This window comes from Notamacropus eugenii, chromosome 3 (assembly GCF_028372415.1).
Source record: "Notamacropus eugenii isolate mMacEug1 chromosome 3, mMacEug1.pri_v2, whole genome shotgun sequence".
In the NCBI taxonomy this organism is placed as follows: Eukaryota; Metazoa; Chordata; class Mammalia; order Diprotodontia; family Macropodidae; genus Notamacropus; species Notamacropus eugenii.
The window spans coordinates 7621697-7639326 of NC_092874.1; the positions used below are offsets into that span (position 1 = coordinate 7621697).

Consider the following 17630-nt stretch of genomic DNA (forward strand, 5'->3'; position numbering starts at 1 on the left):
GAGAGAGAGAGAGAGAGAGAGAGAGAGAGAGAGAGAGAGAGAGAGAGAGAGAGAGAGAGAGGGAGAGAGAGAAAGAGAGAGAGAGAGAGTATTTGTGAGAGAGTGTGTGTATGTGAGAGAGAAAAAGAGGGAGTGTGTGTGTGAGAGAGAGTATGTATGTGAGAGAGAAAGAGAGAGTGTGTTTGTGTGTGTAAGAGAGAGTGTGAGTGAGAGAGAGTGTGTGTGTGTTTGTGAGTGAGAGTGTGTGTGTGTGTGAGTGTGTATGTTTGTGAGTGAATGTGTGTTTGTGAGAGAGAGAGAGAGAGTATTTGTGAGAGAGTGTGTGTATGTGAGAGAGAAAAAGAGGGAGTGTGTGTGTGAGAGAGAGTATGTATGTGAGAGAGAAAGAGAGAGAGAAAGAGAGAGTGTGTTTGTGTGTGTAAGAGAGAGTGTGAGTGAGAGTGTGTGTGTGTGTGTGTGTGAGTGTATGTTTTTGAGTGAATGTGTGTTTGTGAGAGAGAGAGAGAGAGAAAGAGAGAGAGAGGATAATTGAATCCATGGGAATCAATGAGATCACCAAGAGAAGTAGTAGAAGAGAAGAGGGTCCAAGTAAGAGCCCTATATGACACACATGTTTGTGGGTGGGACCTGGATGAAGATGCTGCAAAGCAGACTGAGAAGGAGTGGTTGGATAGGCAGGAGGAGAACCAGGAAAGAGTAATGTCCCCAAATCCAAAAGAGAAGAGAGTATTGAGCTGAAGAAGGGGATTGATGTTGCAGAGAGGTCAAGGAGAAAAAAGACAGAAACAGCCATCAGACTTAGTACTCAGCAAATTGTTAGTACTTTAGGAAAGAGCAGTTTGGGTTGAATGATGAGGTGGTAATTCGGATTTCAGAGAGCTAAGAGAGAAAGTGGAAAGAAAGCAGGTGGAGGCAGGGTGCTCTCCATGGCTTACTTCCTTGTAAGCTAAAATGCAAAAGCACTAAGACTTTTGGGACACTGTATATCCAGCTCCAGTCTCTTCTCTGAGCTTCAGTCCTGCATCAACATTTACTTATGGGACATTTCGAAAGGAATGTCCAGGAGACATTTAAACTCAAAATTTCCAATATCATTATTGTTCCCCCCAAAACTTCCCTCTCTAAACTTCCTTGACTCTAAGGAAAGCACCACCATTCTTCTAGTCCACCAAGTTTATAAAGGGCCACTCTCTAGCACTGCTTAATGTTTCTTTCCACACAGAGGCCAGCCACTACTCAATCTTTTCATTATCTTCCTAACACCTCTCCCATCTGCCTCCTCCTATCTGCTCACACAATTACTACCTTAGTTCAGAATCTCAACACCTGTCACTTAGATTCTTGAAACAGTCTTCTAATTGTCTTCTTGCTTCACATCTCTCTATACACTAAAACATCTGACACATTGGAAATAATTTTCCTTAAACTCATCTCTGGTCATGTTTGTGCCCTTTTGCCCCTATTAATTCCTGTTGTCCCTAGGATAAAATAAACAATCTGTGTAGTTTTTAAATCCCTACCTGCTTCCAATGTTTATTTCCATCCTCACTGGACATCACTCCCCTCTTACAAAATTCAGTCCAGTTGCACTGCACATCTGTGTTACATGACACCACCCACCCCCAAACACCCACTGTGGCTCTCTATCAATCATCTCCAGCAATCCTATACACCTGAAGGATCTTCCCCTTACCTCCGCCTCATCAAGTCCCTCCCTTCCTTTAAAACATGGCTCAACTGTCTGACACATGAAGCCTTTCCTCATCCCCTCACCTGTTAGCTCCTTCCCTTCCAGACTTCTTTGTATTTAGCTATTTTGTATATATTTGGATTTATTTACTTTAATCCATCCAAATAAACACGTGTGTGTATGTGTGTATCCTTCTCCTATTGTCTCCCCCATTAGAACTTAAGCTCCTTAGGATCAGTGACTGCTTTATTCTGTGTAGTTGTACCACAAGCACCTAGCAAAATGATTGACCATAGTAGGCAGTTAATACATATTTGTTGCTTGTTTGATTTTTGTAATTCTACTATACAGTAGTACTTTATTCCACTCTCAAAAAATCACTTTTTATTTACTTTGAATATGCCTCTATAAATCCATGTTGTCCTCTCCATCAGAATATAAGATCTCTGAGGAAGGAGTCTATTCCACCTTCTATCAAAAGTACCTAGCACCCTGCCTGAAATATTACAGACATTTAATAAGGTTGTTAACTGATTGATAATCACCACGAAAGATGAACAACCGATCACAGAGATGCATATATATCAACAAGAGCTAGCTTAGCTCCGTTTTTAAGAGGATGCCTCTGCTGACCTTCAGATTGGGCAGGGAATACCAAAGGCAAGAATTATGATCGAGCCTCCACACAACAGAGACTGTTGAAGTGCAATTACAAAACTGGGAAGAAGGAAAGTAATTAACCTACAAGCTAACCAGATTGGGAATGGTGGGCAGCACTCAAAAATGTGCAGGGCTGCTGTGGGCTTATAAAGTAGAAAAAAGAAAGACATTCTACGCCTTGAAGGAGTTTAAAATAGAATGGGAAGAGAAGCACCAAAGCCTAGACACCTCAGAGTAGGTACTACTGGGTGACAAGTGAACAAATTACTAGGATTCTGAGACTTTGGTGATGCGAGGACTTTTCTGGATCCATCCTCCAACCCTCCAATTGGAAAACACTAGTCCTAGAATCAGGAAGAGCTGCTTTAAATCTGATCTCTGACGCTTTCTAGTTACAGGCTCCCAGGAAAGTCACTTCATCTCTTTCTCTGCCTCAGTTTCCTCAACTAAACTAGGGATAATAATAATAGCACCTACTTCCAAGGGTTGTTATGAGACCATATTGGTAAAACATGGAGCGCTGTGCCTGGTACAGAGTAGGGGCTATGTAAATGTACACTGCTGCTTTGATTAGTAGTATTACTGTTAGTGTTACCATTAATGAAAGAGAATTCAGTTAAGTGCTTACTCTTTCACACACACTATATTATAGAGGTTCTGGGGAGTCTTTGCTATTAAGGAGTTCACATTCCATTGGCGGGGATACGTGCACATGTAGAGGTAGCAGCAGTCCTTGTCTGTGTGGCAGATACTTTTGCTCAATGCCTCCCTCCTCTTCCTCTGTGTTCCCTCTATCCCTCATTTGGAGCTAGGAAGCACCATTGTCCCAAGGAGGCAGACTGAGTCCCTGGAGAGTCTATCTAATTCAATGTACTTTATAAAAAGGATTGTACGCTTTACATTCTTGGAGGGACTCAAAAATTCTAAATTTATAGGGGTCTTTTTGAGGAATGTATGTTTATAAGAGCTAGAAATTTCTCTGAAACTTCTTGTACTTGATAGTACTCACTAAATTTCTTTTTTTCTCTTTCTCCCTCTCTGTCTTTATCTCTGTCTCTCTGTTTCTCTCTCTCTCTCTCTCTCTCTCTCTCTCTCTCTCTCTCTCTCTCTCTCTCTCTCTCTCTCTCTCTCTCCATGATCTGCTGACTGGGAGGAATTTAGCCCATCAAATCTCCTATTCTCCATTACCTTCTGAGTCCCAGAGGTAAAGCAAACATTGGCCTGTCATGGCCTCAGTGGAGAAGTAGAGGCAATGTTGGAACACCCACAGACAGAGCAGCAACCCCCGAAGCAGGTCTAGGACACACAAAATTCTCCAGCCAACCCCACAGGACTTCTCCCTTTTGTAGTCTCCAAATTAAACATTACTTGATGATTTGCCTATGAGAACCTAGAGAGAGCAGGAGGTTTACTCAGAATGGGAAAGAAAAAAGATGAGCATGACAAGAATTTAAGAACTAGGTTCTTGGGCAAGTGCAGATTTCAGTAACTTTGCCAAATCTACTGCCCAGATTTTTTCCTAATGCCAGCCCTGACTGCTACCCAATATAGGATCACAAGCAAAGCATGAGAAAGACTCCTTAACATCTGCAACTAGGACTTGTTCTTACCAGTTTTCTAGAGGAGCCTTACCTGGCAAATCCTATGTTCCATAACTTTTGTGTCACAAAGTTCTCATCACTAATTTCAGGTTAAGACACTTTGTATTGTATCTGAGAAACTCACATTCTTTGGGTCAGTGGATAGACTGATCACTGGAGGAAGCTCTATGGGCATCCAGAAAGCAAGCCCAGTTTCTCTTGCAGTGTCTGGAATGGTGGAACTGAATCCCAGGCATTTTACCCACTGAAGATGGTGCCACAATGAGTAAGAAAAAGGTAGTGGGGGTAAAATGATGCAAAGTGAAAAATCCAATTTATCAAGGAGTACTGATTCCAGAAAGAAACAGATATCTGAATCAAGATATAAATCAGGACAAAGAAATATCAAGTCACCAAAAGAAAGAATTCTAATGAGAAACAGAATGAAAATGTACATCCTATGTGGCTGAAAGGGGCACTCACCACAAATTTAGCTTTTGGAGAAGATCAATAAGCTGGGAATGGTAGCAAGCTCTTCCAGTTCCTGAGGCTCCTGGGGTGGGGGTAGAGTCAGAGTGCTAAGCTATAGGAGGGCTAAACGCTGAGTGGGTATCTGCCCAAAGTCTAGGATAAAATAAATGGAGCAGGCTAAAGCTTCCCTGCCAATGAGTATTGGCACTGGCCTATGAATAGAGGCTGAAGTTTCAGCCTGGGAGAGCTGGGGAGAGCCAGGGTCAAAAAAAAGAAAAAAAAAACAAGAAAAAAAGGTAAAAAGAAAGTGCAAAGTCAAATCAATGAGTGTTTATTAACCACCTGCTATGTGTCAGGCATTGTGCTAAGGAATAGGGATTCAAAGAAAAGCAAAAAAAACGAAACCAAAACAAAACACAAAACTTCCTTGCTTTTAAGTCTAATGAACATGTAAATAAACATGTGTGTGTTTGTCCTTCGTTGCCAAAGAAGACCATGCCATCAGAGAAATGATGACATGACTTGCACTTGACTAAGTTTTGAGTGAGGGAGGGCTGTGAAGGTCACCAGCTTCACTTCTCCTCCAGAGCCATCTGAATCCAGTGACCAGATATTCATCAGGATGACTGGAGATGACCCAGGAGGAGGCAACTGGGGTTAAGTGACTTGCCCAAGGTCACACAACTAGTGAGTATCAAGTGTCACAATAAGGGCAGCTACATGGTGCAGTGGATAGAGCACCAGTGCAGGAGTCAGGAGGACCTCAGTTCAAACAAATATGTACAGACACTATAAATGGATAGATACATAGAGTAGGTAGGTGGTATAGATATCAATACACGTACACATGTATAGAAATATATATAAGTTTACAACTTTAAGTTAAAGATGACCAGCAGAGCGAAGGTACTAGCATTAAGGAGGAGCAGGAAACAACTTAATGGAGGCCAAAGAAACCAAGAAATGGGTATGAGGGGGAGGGGAAGAATTACAGGCATGGGAGACAGCTAAAGAAAATGCCAGAGTTAGCAGGGAGTGTTGGAGATTAAAGTTCATGGACAGGACTAAAATATAAAAAGACTGGAGAGGCAGGGTGCAGAAAGGACTTTATATTCAATCATATAGGTAATAAGGGGTCCCTAGAAATTACTGAATAAGGGACTGATGTGGTCAGAACTGAACTTGAGGGAAATCACTTTGGTGGCTGGAGAGACTAAGGCAGGCAGACTCACCAGTAACCACTGCAGTAAAGACATGATGAGGGCCTGCAATGAGGAGGGAGCTATGAGACAGGAGAAGGTCTTAGGAAAGTACAGATCATAAGATCTTGACAACTAATTGGATATGGAAGGAATGTGATATCAAGGAAGACAATAGGTTGGATCCTGAGAGACTCCAAGAACGAAATGAGGAGGAAAATGACGAGTTTGATTTTGGACAGATTTGGTTAAAGATATCTGCAGGACATCTATGTTGAGAGATGGTAGTAGTTGAAAGACTAGAGGTCTTGAAAGAGAATGAAAGTGGGTAAGTACATTGGAGAATCACCTCCATAGCAACAATGATTGAATCTATGGGAGACAGTAGATCACTAAGGCATAGGGGAATATCAGGAGAAGAAGGCTCTGGGGACATTCATGGTTAGTGGATAAGACCTAGATGAAGATCCAGCCAAGGGGGAGGAGAACCAGGAGAGAACAGTGTCACTAAAATTGAGGGAAAAGAGAGCACTGAGAAGAAGAGGGTGACTGAAAGTATTAAAGGTCATAAAGGGCCAAGAAGAATGAGGAATGAGAAAAGGTTACTAGATTTAGCAAACAGGAACATTGATAATTGTGGAGAGAGTAATTTTTGTGGAGAGAATAATTTCCATTGAGTTATGAAGTCAGAAGCCAGACTACAAAGAGTTAAGGAGATAGTGAGAAGAAAGAAGTGGAGGCACTGATTGTAGATGGCCTTCTTAAGGCATTTACCCATGAAAAAGAGGAAAGGTTGAGGACAATAGCTTAGAGGCATAGATGGATCAAGTGAAGGTTCTCTGAGGAGTTCTGAGAACATAGAAGGGTTTGTAGACAGGATGGAAGCGGCCAATAGGCAAGGAGAGATGGAAGATTAGTGAGAGTATAAGGATTCTAGAGAATTCTTTAAGGTCAATTTATAAACAGTAATATCACCAGTCAGGACTGTTGTTGAGGGGATCCTAGATTAGATACGGTTTGGACCTGATGGCCTAAAAATGATCACCAGAGTTGTCACAAGAGGTTTTGGTTCTCCTATTTAGAATTCTTCAAGCACAGATAGAATCACTACCTGTCAGGGATGTTAGAATGGAGATGATTTTTGTATTTGGGTTGAACTAGAAGGTACTGAGGCTTTCTGTAATTCTTTGTTAAGGAAATTTTATGAGATGATTTGGATGGTAGTGATGAGCTCAAGTGCCCTTTGTCCAGATGAACTGAAAGAAGTATCCAATGTGTTTTCTCAGCTACTTTCAATGATCTTTGAAAACCCGTGGAGAACAGTAGAGGTCCTATAGGACTGGAAAAGGGCAAGTGTCACATTTTGGGGGAAAAGGCAAGGAGAGAACAGTCTACTAACTATAGGTTAGTGAGCTTGACTAGGATAATTTGCTATTTCTATTGGGTATTTTTAGAATTGAATAATGAACATCTGGAAGAGGAAGCAATGATCTCCAAGAATCAGGACACTGAGAAGCGGTTGTGCCAAATAAAGCTCGTTTTTTTTTTTTATTTGTTTGTTTGTTTTGTGGCTGGAATGAGTTAACTGGTACATCAAGAGAATGCTTATACATGGTTGGCCTGAGGCTATCTCCTTCTTTACTCTTCTCTCAGTCCTTCTTGACAAAGAAAACCCTTCTTGGATCTTTAGATTTCTTGTCTGAACATAGTTTTCTTTGTGTTGTATCCCTATTAGACTGGGAGCTCCTTGAGAGGACAGACTATCTTGGTATCTTGGGTCTTTTTTTACACCCCATCACTTAGCACAGTGCCTGACACACAGTGGGCACTTAATACATGCTTCTTGCTTTGATATACTGATGTAGCAAGTATTTCATGCTCTTCTTATGGAAAAGATGAGCAAATGTGGGTTCGACAAGAGTCTGAACAGAAGGATTCAGAATTGGTTGATTGGTGAGACTCAAACAATAGCCATCAATAGTTTGACGTCAGCTAGGAGAAGGGTCAACAGTGGGCTGTGCCCAGCATCTGTGCCATATTTAATGACTTAAATAAAGGCAAAGATGGAAATCTCATCCAATTTTCTGATGATACAAGCCTGAGAAGAGTAACTCTCACAGTGATGAATCAGAATCCAAAAATGTTCTTGATAGGGCACATTATTGAGATGGGATGAAGAAAATGAAATTTCGCGAGTTAATTCAAAGTGTTCTATCCAGGCTCAAAAGTGGATGGCACAAATATGAAATAAGGGAAGCAACATTAGATGCCATTTGGGCTAAGCAAGTTCTAAGGGCTTTAAATGAACTACAAGCTTAGTATGAGTAGATACTGTGATGCTAGGTAGCAGACACCCATGCTGATACCATCTTGCAGTATATTTAGAAAGATGTCCTCTGGGACCCAACTTCTGAGTGAGTAGTGGATGAGAGAGTAGCTTCAGAGCATGCAGTAAAAGAGGAAGAGCAATGATAAGGAGAAGCAGATTAAGAAGAAAAGAGCCAGGATCTTGAATTCAGGTTGTAGGATCTACTGAAAAAAGGGGAGAGGGGCAAAGAAAGTTCAGGGTGGACATGAAATCTGCCATCAAGTGAGAGCGAGGCTGGAATGTACTGTGGACCTCAGGATGGTTCTGTTTGGTCCCAGAGGATAGAACTAGGAATAGTGATGAGAAGACTCAAAGATGTCAACATAGATCCAGTCTGGAACAAGAAACAACAAATAAAACAGAAACGAATACCCCTTTCTGATAAAGCGAGATCTCTCATGGTGGAATGGACTTCCCCAAGAAATCCTTGGACTCTTCCTTCTTGCACATCTTTGAACAAGTCCCCTGGAGACCCTTCATCCAGGGTCTTCTGGAGAGATTAATAGCTAATAATAGCAGTTATCATTCTACAGTTCCTCAAAATTTACAAAATTATCTGTGTATATTATCTCATCTGACCCCTTTGAGAGTATTAACTGGACAAGGCAGCCACCGAGGCCCTTTCCAGTCTGTGTCTGTGATCCTAAAAAGTAATAAGTGACAATAATAAACAATAAACTTTTAATGGGACTCTGGGAAGGAGAAAAGAGGTGAGGAAAAGCGATTCCCAAAAAGCAGGTCACTTGCACTGAAGAAATATATCTGTCGGGGAATAGAACCTTTTTTCCTAATCTTGTACAAATTCCAGGAAGCTCTCTGAATTCTGACATTTGTAAAAAGCTTAAACTCCTTTCCAGCCATTTTTAACCTTTTAAAATTACTATGTGGAATTCAATATTTTAATAAAAAGAGTGTAACTTTATGCTTCTAAAGTCAGAGAAGGAATTGTTACAAATATGGTTCCTTTCACCTCTAGGTCTGTAAGGTCCACACCAACTCATTCACCCTTCAGGCACAGGGTACCTGCCGGACTTGGGATCACAGAGCACAAGGCAGAGAGTGCCATATCCCCTTGCAATCTGAGGCCCATGGAACATATACTTCAAGGATCATGGGAGGCTTGGGAATGAAAGATGAGTGGAAGATCAAGGAAGAGAAGGATATTGAGCTTGGCTTATAGGACCCTAATAAAGGACACAGAAATGCTTAATGCTGATGGGATACCTTGCTTACAAAGAATTTTTGCTGCCTAAATTATACTTCAATATATCTTGTGAATGTATGTATCTGCACATATATCTTTAAAAGGGTTGAAGATAATACTTTTTTGGGGGAAAATGAGCTACTACTTAGGAGGCTAATTCCACATCTGTCAATGTAGTAAATTGAGGCTGATATAGTATCAGGGTCCAAGTTTGTTAAGTAAACAGGGAAGAGATTGGACTGAAAGAAGACTTTTCATGTTTGGTGATAGCTCTCCCTGCATATCTGATCTAGATTGGAGTATTATGGGGCAATTTACCTAGATACATTTAAACAGAACATCTGTTTGCTTATAATCTACATCTTACATGAAAACGAAAAAGAAATGAGGTGCTTTAGTAATTTATTTAGGAGTGCCTACCAGGCCTGGGACAGAGAACATGGGGGAAAGAGGAGGCAAGGACACTATTACTTCCTTCAAAGAGTGAGGAATCTGACTAGAGAGGTCAGTGGGCCCCTGTGATACTATTACAACCATATCACTCCAAGCCTTTCTCTTCCACAATAGACCATAATGATTTAGGTGACCCAGGATGGGATATCATCAACTCCTAAGAATTTGCAGATAAACTAAACAACAACGGAGAGACATATGGTGGTAAGAAGCCAAGGAAATTGCACAACTAATGTTGGTATGGGATATGGTACAGAAGAGGTCGGGGCTAAATGTGACAATCAATAAACATTTATTGAGTACCTACTATGTGCTAAGATCTGGGAATACAAAGAAAGACAAAACACATTCTTTGCTCTCAAGGAGTTCCCAGTATATCGGGAGAGACAATATATAAGCAAGTGTATACAAATGAACCGTATACAGGATAAATTGTGGGGAAGGAAGGGAAAGGAAGGGAAGGGGAAATAAGGATTTCTATAATGCCCATTGTGTGCCAGCCACTATGCTAAGCAGTTTTTACAGTGATTATTTCATACGCTCCCCACAAAACCCTCTAAGGTAGATACTATTATTATTCCTATTTTACAGTTGAGGAAACTGAGGCAAACAGAAGTTAAGTGACTTGCCCAGGGTCACAGAGCTGGTAAGTATCTGAAGTGAGATTTGACCTCAGGTTTTCCTGACTTCAGATCCAGTGCTCTATGCACCGAGCCATTAACTTGCAATGGATGATCTGCAGAGGGAAGGCACTAGAACTAAGGGGGGTTGGGAGAAGGAAACTTCCTTGAAAAGGTGGGCTAAATGAAGGAATCCATGGATACCAGGAGGGAGAGATGAAGAGGGAGATAATTTTAGGCATGGTGGATGATGAGAGAAAATGGCCAGACCTGGGAAATGGAGGGGCTTGTTGGACGAATGATAAACATACAAGTGTCTTTGGATGTGTGTGGGTAGAAGGCATAAGGGACCTGGAAGGGGGAGGGGTAAGTTTTAGAGAGCTTTAAACACCAAAGAGAGGACGTTTTTTATCCTGAAGGCAATAGGAAGCCCCTGAGTATGGGGGTCAGATCTGTCCTTTAGAAAAGCTGTGACAGATAAGCCAAGGACTGACTGGAATGGGGAGAGCCTTGGGTCAGGCAGATCACCCATAGACTATTACAACAGTGCAAGAATGAGGTGCTGAGGCATTGAAACAGGGTGGGGGCAGTGTCAGAGGAGAGAAGAAAACAAATGCAGAAAAATGCTAGAAAGATAAAATCACCAAGACTTGACATTGGGTGTGGAGGATGAGAGATGGGAAAACATCACCTTGGTCATTAGCTTGAGCCACTGGGAAGGTGGAGACATCAAAGAGAAGAGGGCACTCAGCAGTGTCCAAAGTTTCAGAAAGGTCAAAAAGGCTGAGGGTGGAGAAAAGACTACGGCTTGAACTGATGGCTTATCTGTGAAGAAGCGATGGTGGAGGCGGGGAGTCCTCCCAGGAACATTTTTATGCTGCTTCAACTGCATTCTCTGGGGAAAGAGCTGGACCCGGACCCTCCCTGCTCAGCCCTGCTGACAGCGTCTGGCCCCAAATCCTTCTCTCACCGCCTGACCAACCCAGGGAAAGACATGATCATGTATACCTGGACTGCCTTCCAGTGCTCTTCCTTGGCCTCTCAGAGCCCAGAGCAACCTAGAACTCACCAACTAACTCGCAGCCAGTTGGGTTATGAGTGTTTGGGGGGCATAAGTTCTCAGAAGGGAAGGCCCACTTTTTAACATCAGGGCTCTTTTCTGTATGTGCATAATGACTGTCTATCCAATTTTCTTTTGCATCTGAATAAGGTGCAGAGTTAGGGGATGGGAGTCAGAGTGCAGAGAGTTCTGCGTCCACAGAGAAGATTCAGAACATTCAGGATGGTACTATGGACTCTTAGAGAGCCCCAGGCAGATGCTGGATAACTCTTTATCAAGAATGCTTTTGGGGATAGGGAGGGGAAATTCTTGCAGTCCTAAGTGGGATGAGCTGACCGTGGAGGTCCCTCTTCTTCTGATGAAGTCTGCTAGGAGTCTCTGGGTCTGGTGTAGGGGAGACCATGGTGGCCTCCTCTTTCTCTTCATGGAAATTTTCGGTGACCAATTTCTCTTCTTCTCTGTAGGAGTCATGGCCAAGTCAGGAGGCTGGTCCAGAGGTGCAGACTTGCGGGTGGGGATGGGCAGAAGTCAAAGATATGGATAAGAACATTAAAGGGAAGGGGGGAAAGATCATGAACACTAATGATTGGGGTTGGCCAGAGGAAGAAGAGCTAGATGTTAAGGGTCCCCTGAATTTGGCATTTTGAGTTGCCATATTTTCCAGAAACACTGGACCCAGAGTGTGCAGGAGGCCCTGAATGAATCAAGAAGGAAACATCCCCTGAACTGACAAAATCTGTTGTTTGCACCCCAAGCTGGACTCCCTTTGCATCCTTGGGTCTGTGCCAGATTGGCATAATGCTTGTGCTGCTGGGACCCTTTGAAGATAACATACCCTCTTATCTTCAGAGTCTAGCAGTTCCAAAGGGAAAAGAAGGTGTCTTTTCCCATAGCCTAGCTCCTCCCCTTTGGGAGGGTTGCTGCCCCTTCCCCCTCCCTGACACATCCCTTTCCTCTCTCCTCCTTTTCTTCTCCTGCCATAAAAATGCAAACTTCTGTAAGAACTAAGAACCCTTTGAGCCTCACACACATGTTCCTTTCTCTTGTAATAAATAAAATCTAAAGGGGTCAAGGTCTCCCAGTGCACCCTGGGTTATCTCCAATCATTCTGATGAATATCTGGTCACTAGATTCAGATGGCTCTGGAGGAGAAGTGAGGCTGGTGACATGCACAGCCCTCCCTTACTCAAAACAAAGTCAAGTGCAAGTCATGTCATCATTTCTCTGATGGTATGGTCTTCTTCAGCAATGAAGGATGAATACAATAAATAAAGCAGAGAGAAAAGGTTCATCAGGAAATTGGCCAGGAAAATACCAAGGCATGGATGTCAAGGGAAGAGAGGGCTTCAGCAGGGGCTTTCTGGTCCATGATAGGCCTTTGGACTGGAAGCCCTGTGAGGGCAGTGACCGAGTCTTATATCATCTGTGTCTCTCTCCTGATCCTCTCTCCCTCCCCAGAACAATGAGAATTTCATAAATCTTTCTTAAATGAACTGAATAAAAAGATTCCCCATTAGGGAGCTCTTTGAGGGCAGAGGCTGAATTTTGTCTTTCTTGGTATCCTCAGGGTTTAACACGGTGTTGGACACAGAGTAAATATTTCATGCATGCTTCTTGACAGAATCACTAGAGAGAAGCTGCTCTTCCAGTTAAGAAAGAGTTTTGAAGTGAAGGTAAAGAAATTACAGAGGGATGGGGGGGACTGAGAATGAAGGCCTAGGCTTCAGTCCTGACATCGTCAGCTTTATAGCTCCTGGTAAAGCTTGAATTTCAATTTACCAAATCAAAATGTACACTCCCCAAAATAATCATTAAATCATTCAACTAGAGAGACTCCAAGGAGCACAGGGGCTACCGAGAGGGAGCCATATGCTGTTAGATTTCGGCTTGGAATCTCATATCTGACATGTCCTGATTTGGTGAGACCTTAGGGGAGTTATTGGGTCTCTTGGACACTCAATCTTCTCATCTGTGCACAGCAACATCTTGAGTATCTCATTAATACATGTAAAGTATTGTGTATGTATTTTGTAACATGCTATGTAAATGTCAGCTAATTTTATTTTTTCCTCTGTGTGTGTGTGTTTCTCTCTCATACAAGGTCCTTAACAGATAAGAAATAAAAACAATATAATTCCAAAGATGGGGATGGCTATGGGATAAGAGGAACCAGAGGTGAGTGGACAGACATGAAAAGAGGGAGACCTTCTAAGGATCATGAAAAAAAGAAATCCCAAAGTTCCAAAGCGTTCTATCTCCTTCAAAGTCAGGCTGAATACCAAAACCAAAAACCATGTTTGTATCTTTGTATTTCACCACCCGTAACTGAGAATAATAAAAAGCCCACTTTTCATCATAGCTTGAGAATAATTCCAAGTATAAATATAACTGAATACTGAGTAATAGCTTAAAATGTGTGAAGAAAATATATTCATCTTTAAAATACATTCCATTGTATTCTAAAATGTATGTCATAGTATGTTGTTCTCATTATCCTCTGTGTGTGTCTTGCAAAGCTCTGAGAACCACCCCCTCCCAACGTTGCCCTCTCAGCCACCCTCAGAGCAATATCTGTGTTGACTTAGTTGAGACAATTCCCTCTATTGTTTTCCCTTGACAATAATGGAACCAGAGCCTCTTTTAGGCATGGGACAGATGCCAGCCTGCCAACCACATAAGTCCAGAGAAGCCACTGGAGCAACATTACTCAGAAGGCCTGTCTACGCTGACCTCTGTCAACAATGAAGACTCGAACACATTTGGAGAACTGACTTATGAAACCTGTGAGGGCTGAGAGAGTGGCTGCTCCAGGGTGTTTGGTTTGAAGCAGATTCTGATCAGCTTTTTGCACAGAGAAGTGACCTTTAGATTCTCAAAGTTTTCCCTTGGGGCTGTAGGAAGTTTAGCCTAACTCTTTCCCATGAGCAGCTCCAACTCAGCTCCAATACATTAAGGAGTCAATTTGCTCAACTTCAAAATGAGGGGGCCAGACTAGGTGACCGAAGGAGCCTTCCAATGCTCAATGCTCCACCCGTCTTCCTTCATAGACCCTCCAGGGGCATGTTAATAAGTGTCATCATTCCCACATTTCCCAGCTCCCAGGCTGCCTGCTGGGCACCTGCCTGCCCATGATTATTGTTGATTCTACTTACTGTGATCTGACACCAAACACAGTGAAGTCCAGTCAGGCCTTGGTAGCATTTGACATTTTTATGACACTTGTCACACTTGGTTGGGCAGTTGCCTTCAACCCAATAATGGTGCATGACCTAGGAAGGAACAATGGGCAAGGATAAGTTGACATTGACCCAGTAATGGTGCATGACCTAGAATGAAACAATGGGAAGGGGTTCTAAGACAGTGAGTCCTACTGAGTCATTGACCAGGTAATGGTGTGCAACCCAGGAGAGAACAAGACAAGTAGGAACAGGATGGCAAACCTTGACTTGTCATTGACCCAGGAATGGTGCATGAAGTTGGATGGAACAAAATAGAGGCAATGAACTCTAAGCCTTGACATTGACCCATTAGTGATGCATGACTGAGGATGGAACAAGAGGCAGGGCCTGCCTTGCCACCCTCAAGAAGCCAAGACAGACCCAGCACTCACATCTGTGTTCTTTTTGGACTTCACGTAGGTCTTGATGCAAGAAGGAGGTGCTCTTGCCACACAGCGCTCATGGACCGTGTACTTGCAAACTGAAAGGAAGCACATGGACAAACACTGATTACTCCTCATCCTGCTCGTGTTTTTCTAGGAAAAGGACGGCCTTAGCAGGGCCTCCTCATTCCATACCCATCGCTGTCTAATCAATTCAATCAGTCTCAGCAGGGACAAGCTAAAGGAGACTGGTTTTTGCCATGAGATACAAAAGGCCAATTAGCACAGGAAATATTCTGCATGGGAAAAGCCACAATGACTCCATCATGGCATAGCAGGAAATGCTTAATTAAATCAGTCTTCACTAAAATTTTTCACAATAACTCTCAAATGACTAAAATATTAAAGAAAAATTGATGACTGCCAAATGGCTTAGTGTCATTTGCTCATCAGAAGAAAATCTACATTTTACCAACTATAGGCAAGGGGAGCAGCTGGCCAGCTTGGAAATCAGACCCCAGAAGTTGATGTTAAGCTGTTTATTGATTTATTCCAACCTTAAATGGCTGTGTTTTTTTTCCTCCCCCCACCTCCCCCCAGAGAGCAGCGGGTATCCTTCAGGCCAAGCCAATAAAAGCCCTAATTCTGTCTCTCCAGACAATATTTTCCTTTGCTAAACCACATGTTTTCTTTGATAAACTTGTCTGAATATTGAAGGAAAAATATAGGGAGAGAATGAAAATGTCAGGAAAATGATCAAATGTATTATAACTCAGCACCATCTCCAATTCCTTTGTATGTTTAGATTCTTCAAGAAATCTAGTTTAATATAAATAAGTTCATGTGACAAAATCAAGTTAAGTGTCTAACAACACTGAACACATGAAAATATGGGGGAGACGGAATCCAATTAAATCTAAGAGGGAAAGAAGGTGTATTACAAAGGAAAGACTCCTAAATGCTGGACCAAAAATCCCAGACTGAAAATCTGGCTTTTCTACCTGCTGTCTGGGTGACCTTGGGCAGGTCAATTCCCATTCCCATCTGTGTAATAATGAGGGGAGGGAATCAGATGACTCAAGGCCCCCATTTTACATCAGATTTCTTTTTCCATCATTAATGGGAGATACGATGTTTAGGCAACCAACATCATCATCCCAAGCCATATTTTTTATATCTTCAAGCGATTTCAGTCAAAGGACTCACTTAGACGATTCTATCATCTTTCTCAGAGAAATGCAGCATAGATGTTCTGCAACAGATCAGAGGATTCAATTTCATATCCTGCCTCTGACATCACTTCCATTGTGCTCTTGGACAAACCATTTATTCTCCTGGGCCTCAGTTTCTTCTTCTGTAAAATGTGGGGGTTGGATTGGATTCCTTCTCATTGAGAACCCAGATCTTATGCACCTCAGTAACCATTGAGCTCAACTCATACACAAAAAGGAATTGTTTTATAATGTATTCAACAAATACTCATCCTCCTACTCTGTCAGAAGGCCTCCAATGAAGGGTAAGCTATCACACATCTCCATTCCATACTAAGATGTCTCAAATGGATAAGAAGATTTTCCTAACACTGAGCTTCAAATTTGCCTCTTTGGAATGGCCACCCAATGTTTCAGCTTCTGTCCTGTGGGGCAAAGCTGAATAAAGTCTCCCTTCCATAGGACGATCCTTCAGATCCTTAAAGACATGATCATACCTCCCTTCCCTTGCTCTGAATATTCTCTATTCCCTACTCAACACCCCCAGTTTCTTCAACCAATGCTCAGATGGTGTGGGCTCAAAGCCTTTCTTCATTCTGCCCTCCACAGATATTCCCTAACTTACCCATACCCCTAAACTGCAGCATACAGAAATGACCACCATATTCCATACTTCATCCCATCAGGGTGGGTACAGTTACTACCACCTCCTCCTTGCTTCTCTCAGTGCAGTTAGAGAACGCAGTCATTTTTGAGCTATTGCATCACATCACTGATTAATGTGAACTCACATTCCACTAAAACTCTGAGAAGTTTATGAAGACAAACTGCTGTCTAATGATGCCTCTCTCACCTTGTGCTTGTGAAGTCAGTTTCTTGAACCCAAATGCAAGATATCCTATTTTTCTTTATCAAAATCACCTTATTAGATTCATTCTGCCATCATCACTTGGCAAGCTCTTTTTATACCCTTACTGTGTAACTTAATATCTTCGTTCTCCCTCCTAGCTTGATGTCATCTAAATACTGGATGAGCAAGTTACCTCCTGGAGGTCTGTCTCAAGCTATTGATGAAAATGGGAAGCAGCAGAGGGCCAAGAACAGAAGCCTGGGATGCTCCGTGGGAGGCCTCCTTCAGAATTGACATCAAGTCATTAATGAATAAATTCTTTTTGAGTCAGACCAAACAGCTCCAAATACCACCGCTCAATTTGCATATGGCCCACATTTCTCCATACTCACCACCAAAACACTATGCGATGCTTTATTGACTGCTTTGTTAAAATTTCAGTTAGATCTAAGTCAAAATCTAAGTCAGCTACATCTATAGTATTCTCATGATCTAGACCTTTGAAAACTTGTCAAAAGTCACACAAATGTGGCATAGCCTGTCCTTGAGGAAGTTGCAGTGGTTCTCAATGACCATTGTCTCCTTTTCTAGTTCACAAACCAGTTCAAGTGAGGCTTGGTCCAAGTGGCCCAAGTTAGCAAAAGAATCAGAAGTCATGGAAGT

The 17630-nt window shown here is 42.3% G+C and overlaps 1 protein-coding gene across 8 annotated transcripts in view; it reads right to left on the bottom strand.

The window, feature by feature from the left end:
• Positions 1-17630, bottom strand: part of DGKB (diacylglycerol kinase beta) — a 686362-nt gene that overhangs the window by 431726 nt on the left and 237006 nt on the right. For all 8 annotated transcript variants that reach the window (XM_072650808.1, XM_072650809.1, XM_072650812.1 and 5 more), the window contains 2 exons: positions 14916-15004; positions 14458-14574 (listed from right to left, as the gene is read on the bottom strand). In XM_072650808.1, the coding sequence (XP_072506909.1) occupies positions 14458-14574; positions 14916-15004 (206 nt within the window). The remainder of the gene's footprint in view (positions 1-14457; positions 14575-14915; positions 15005-17630) is intronic.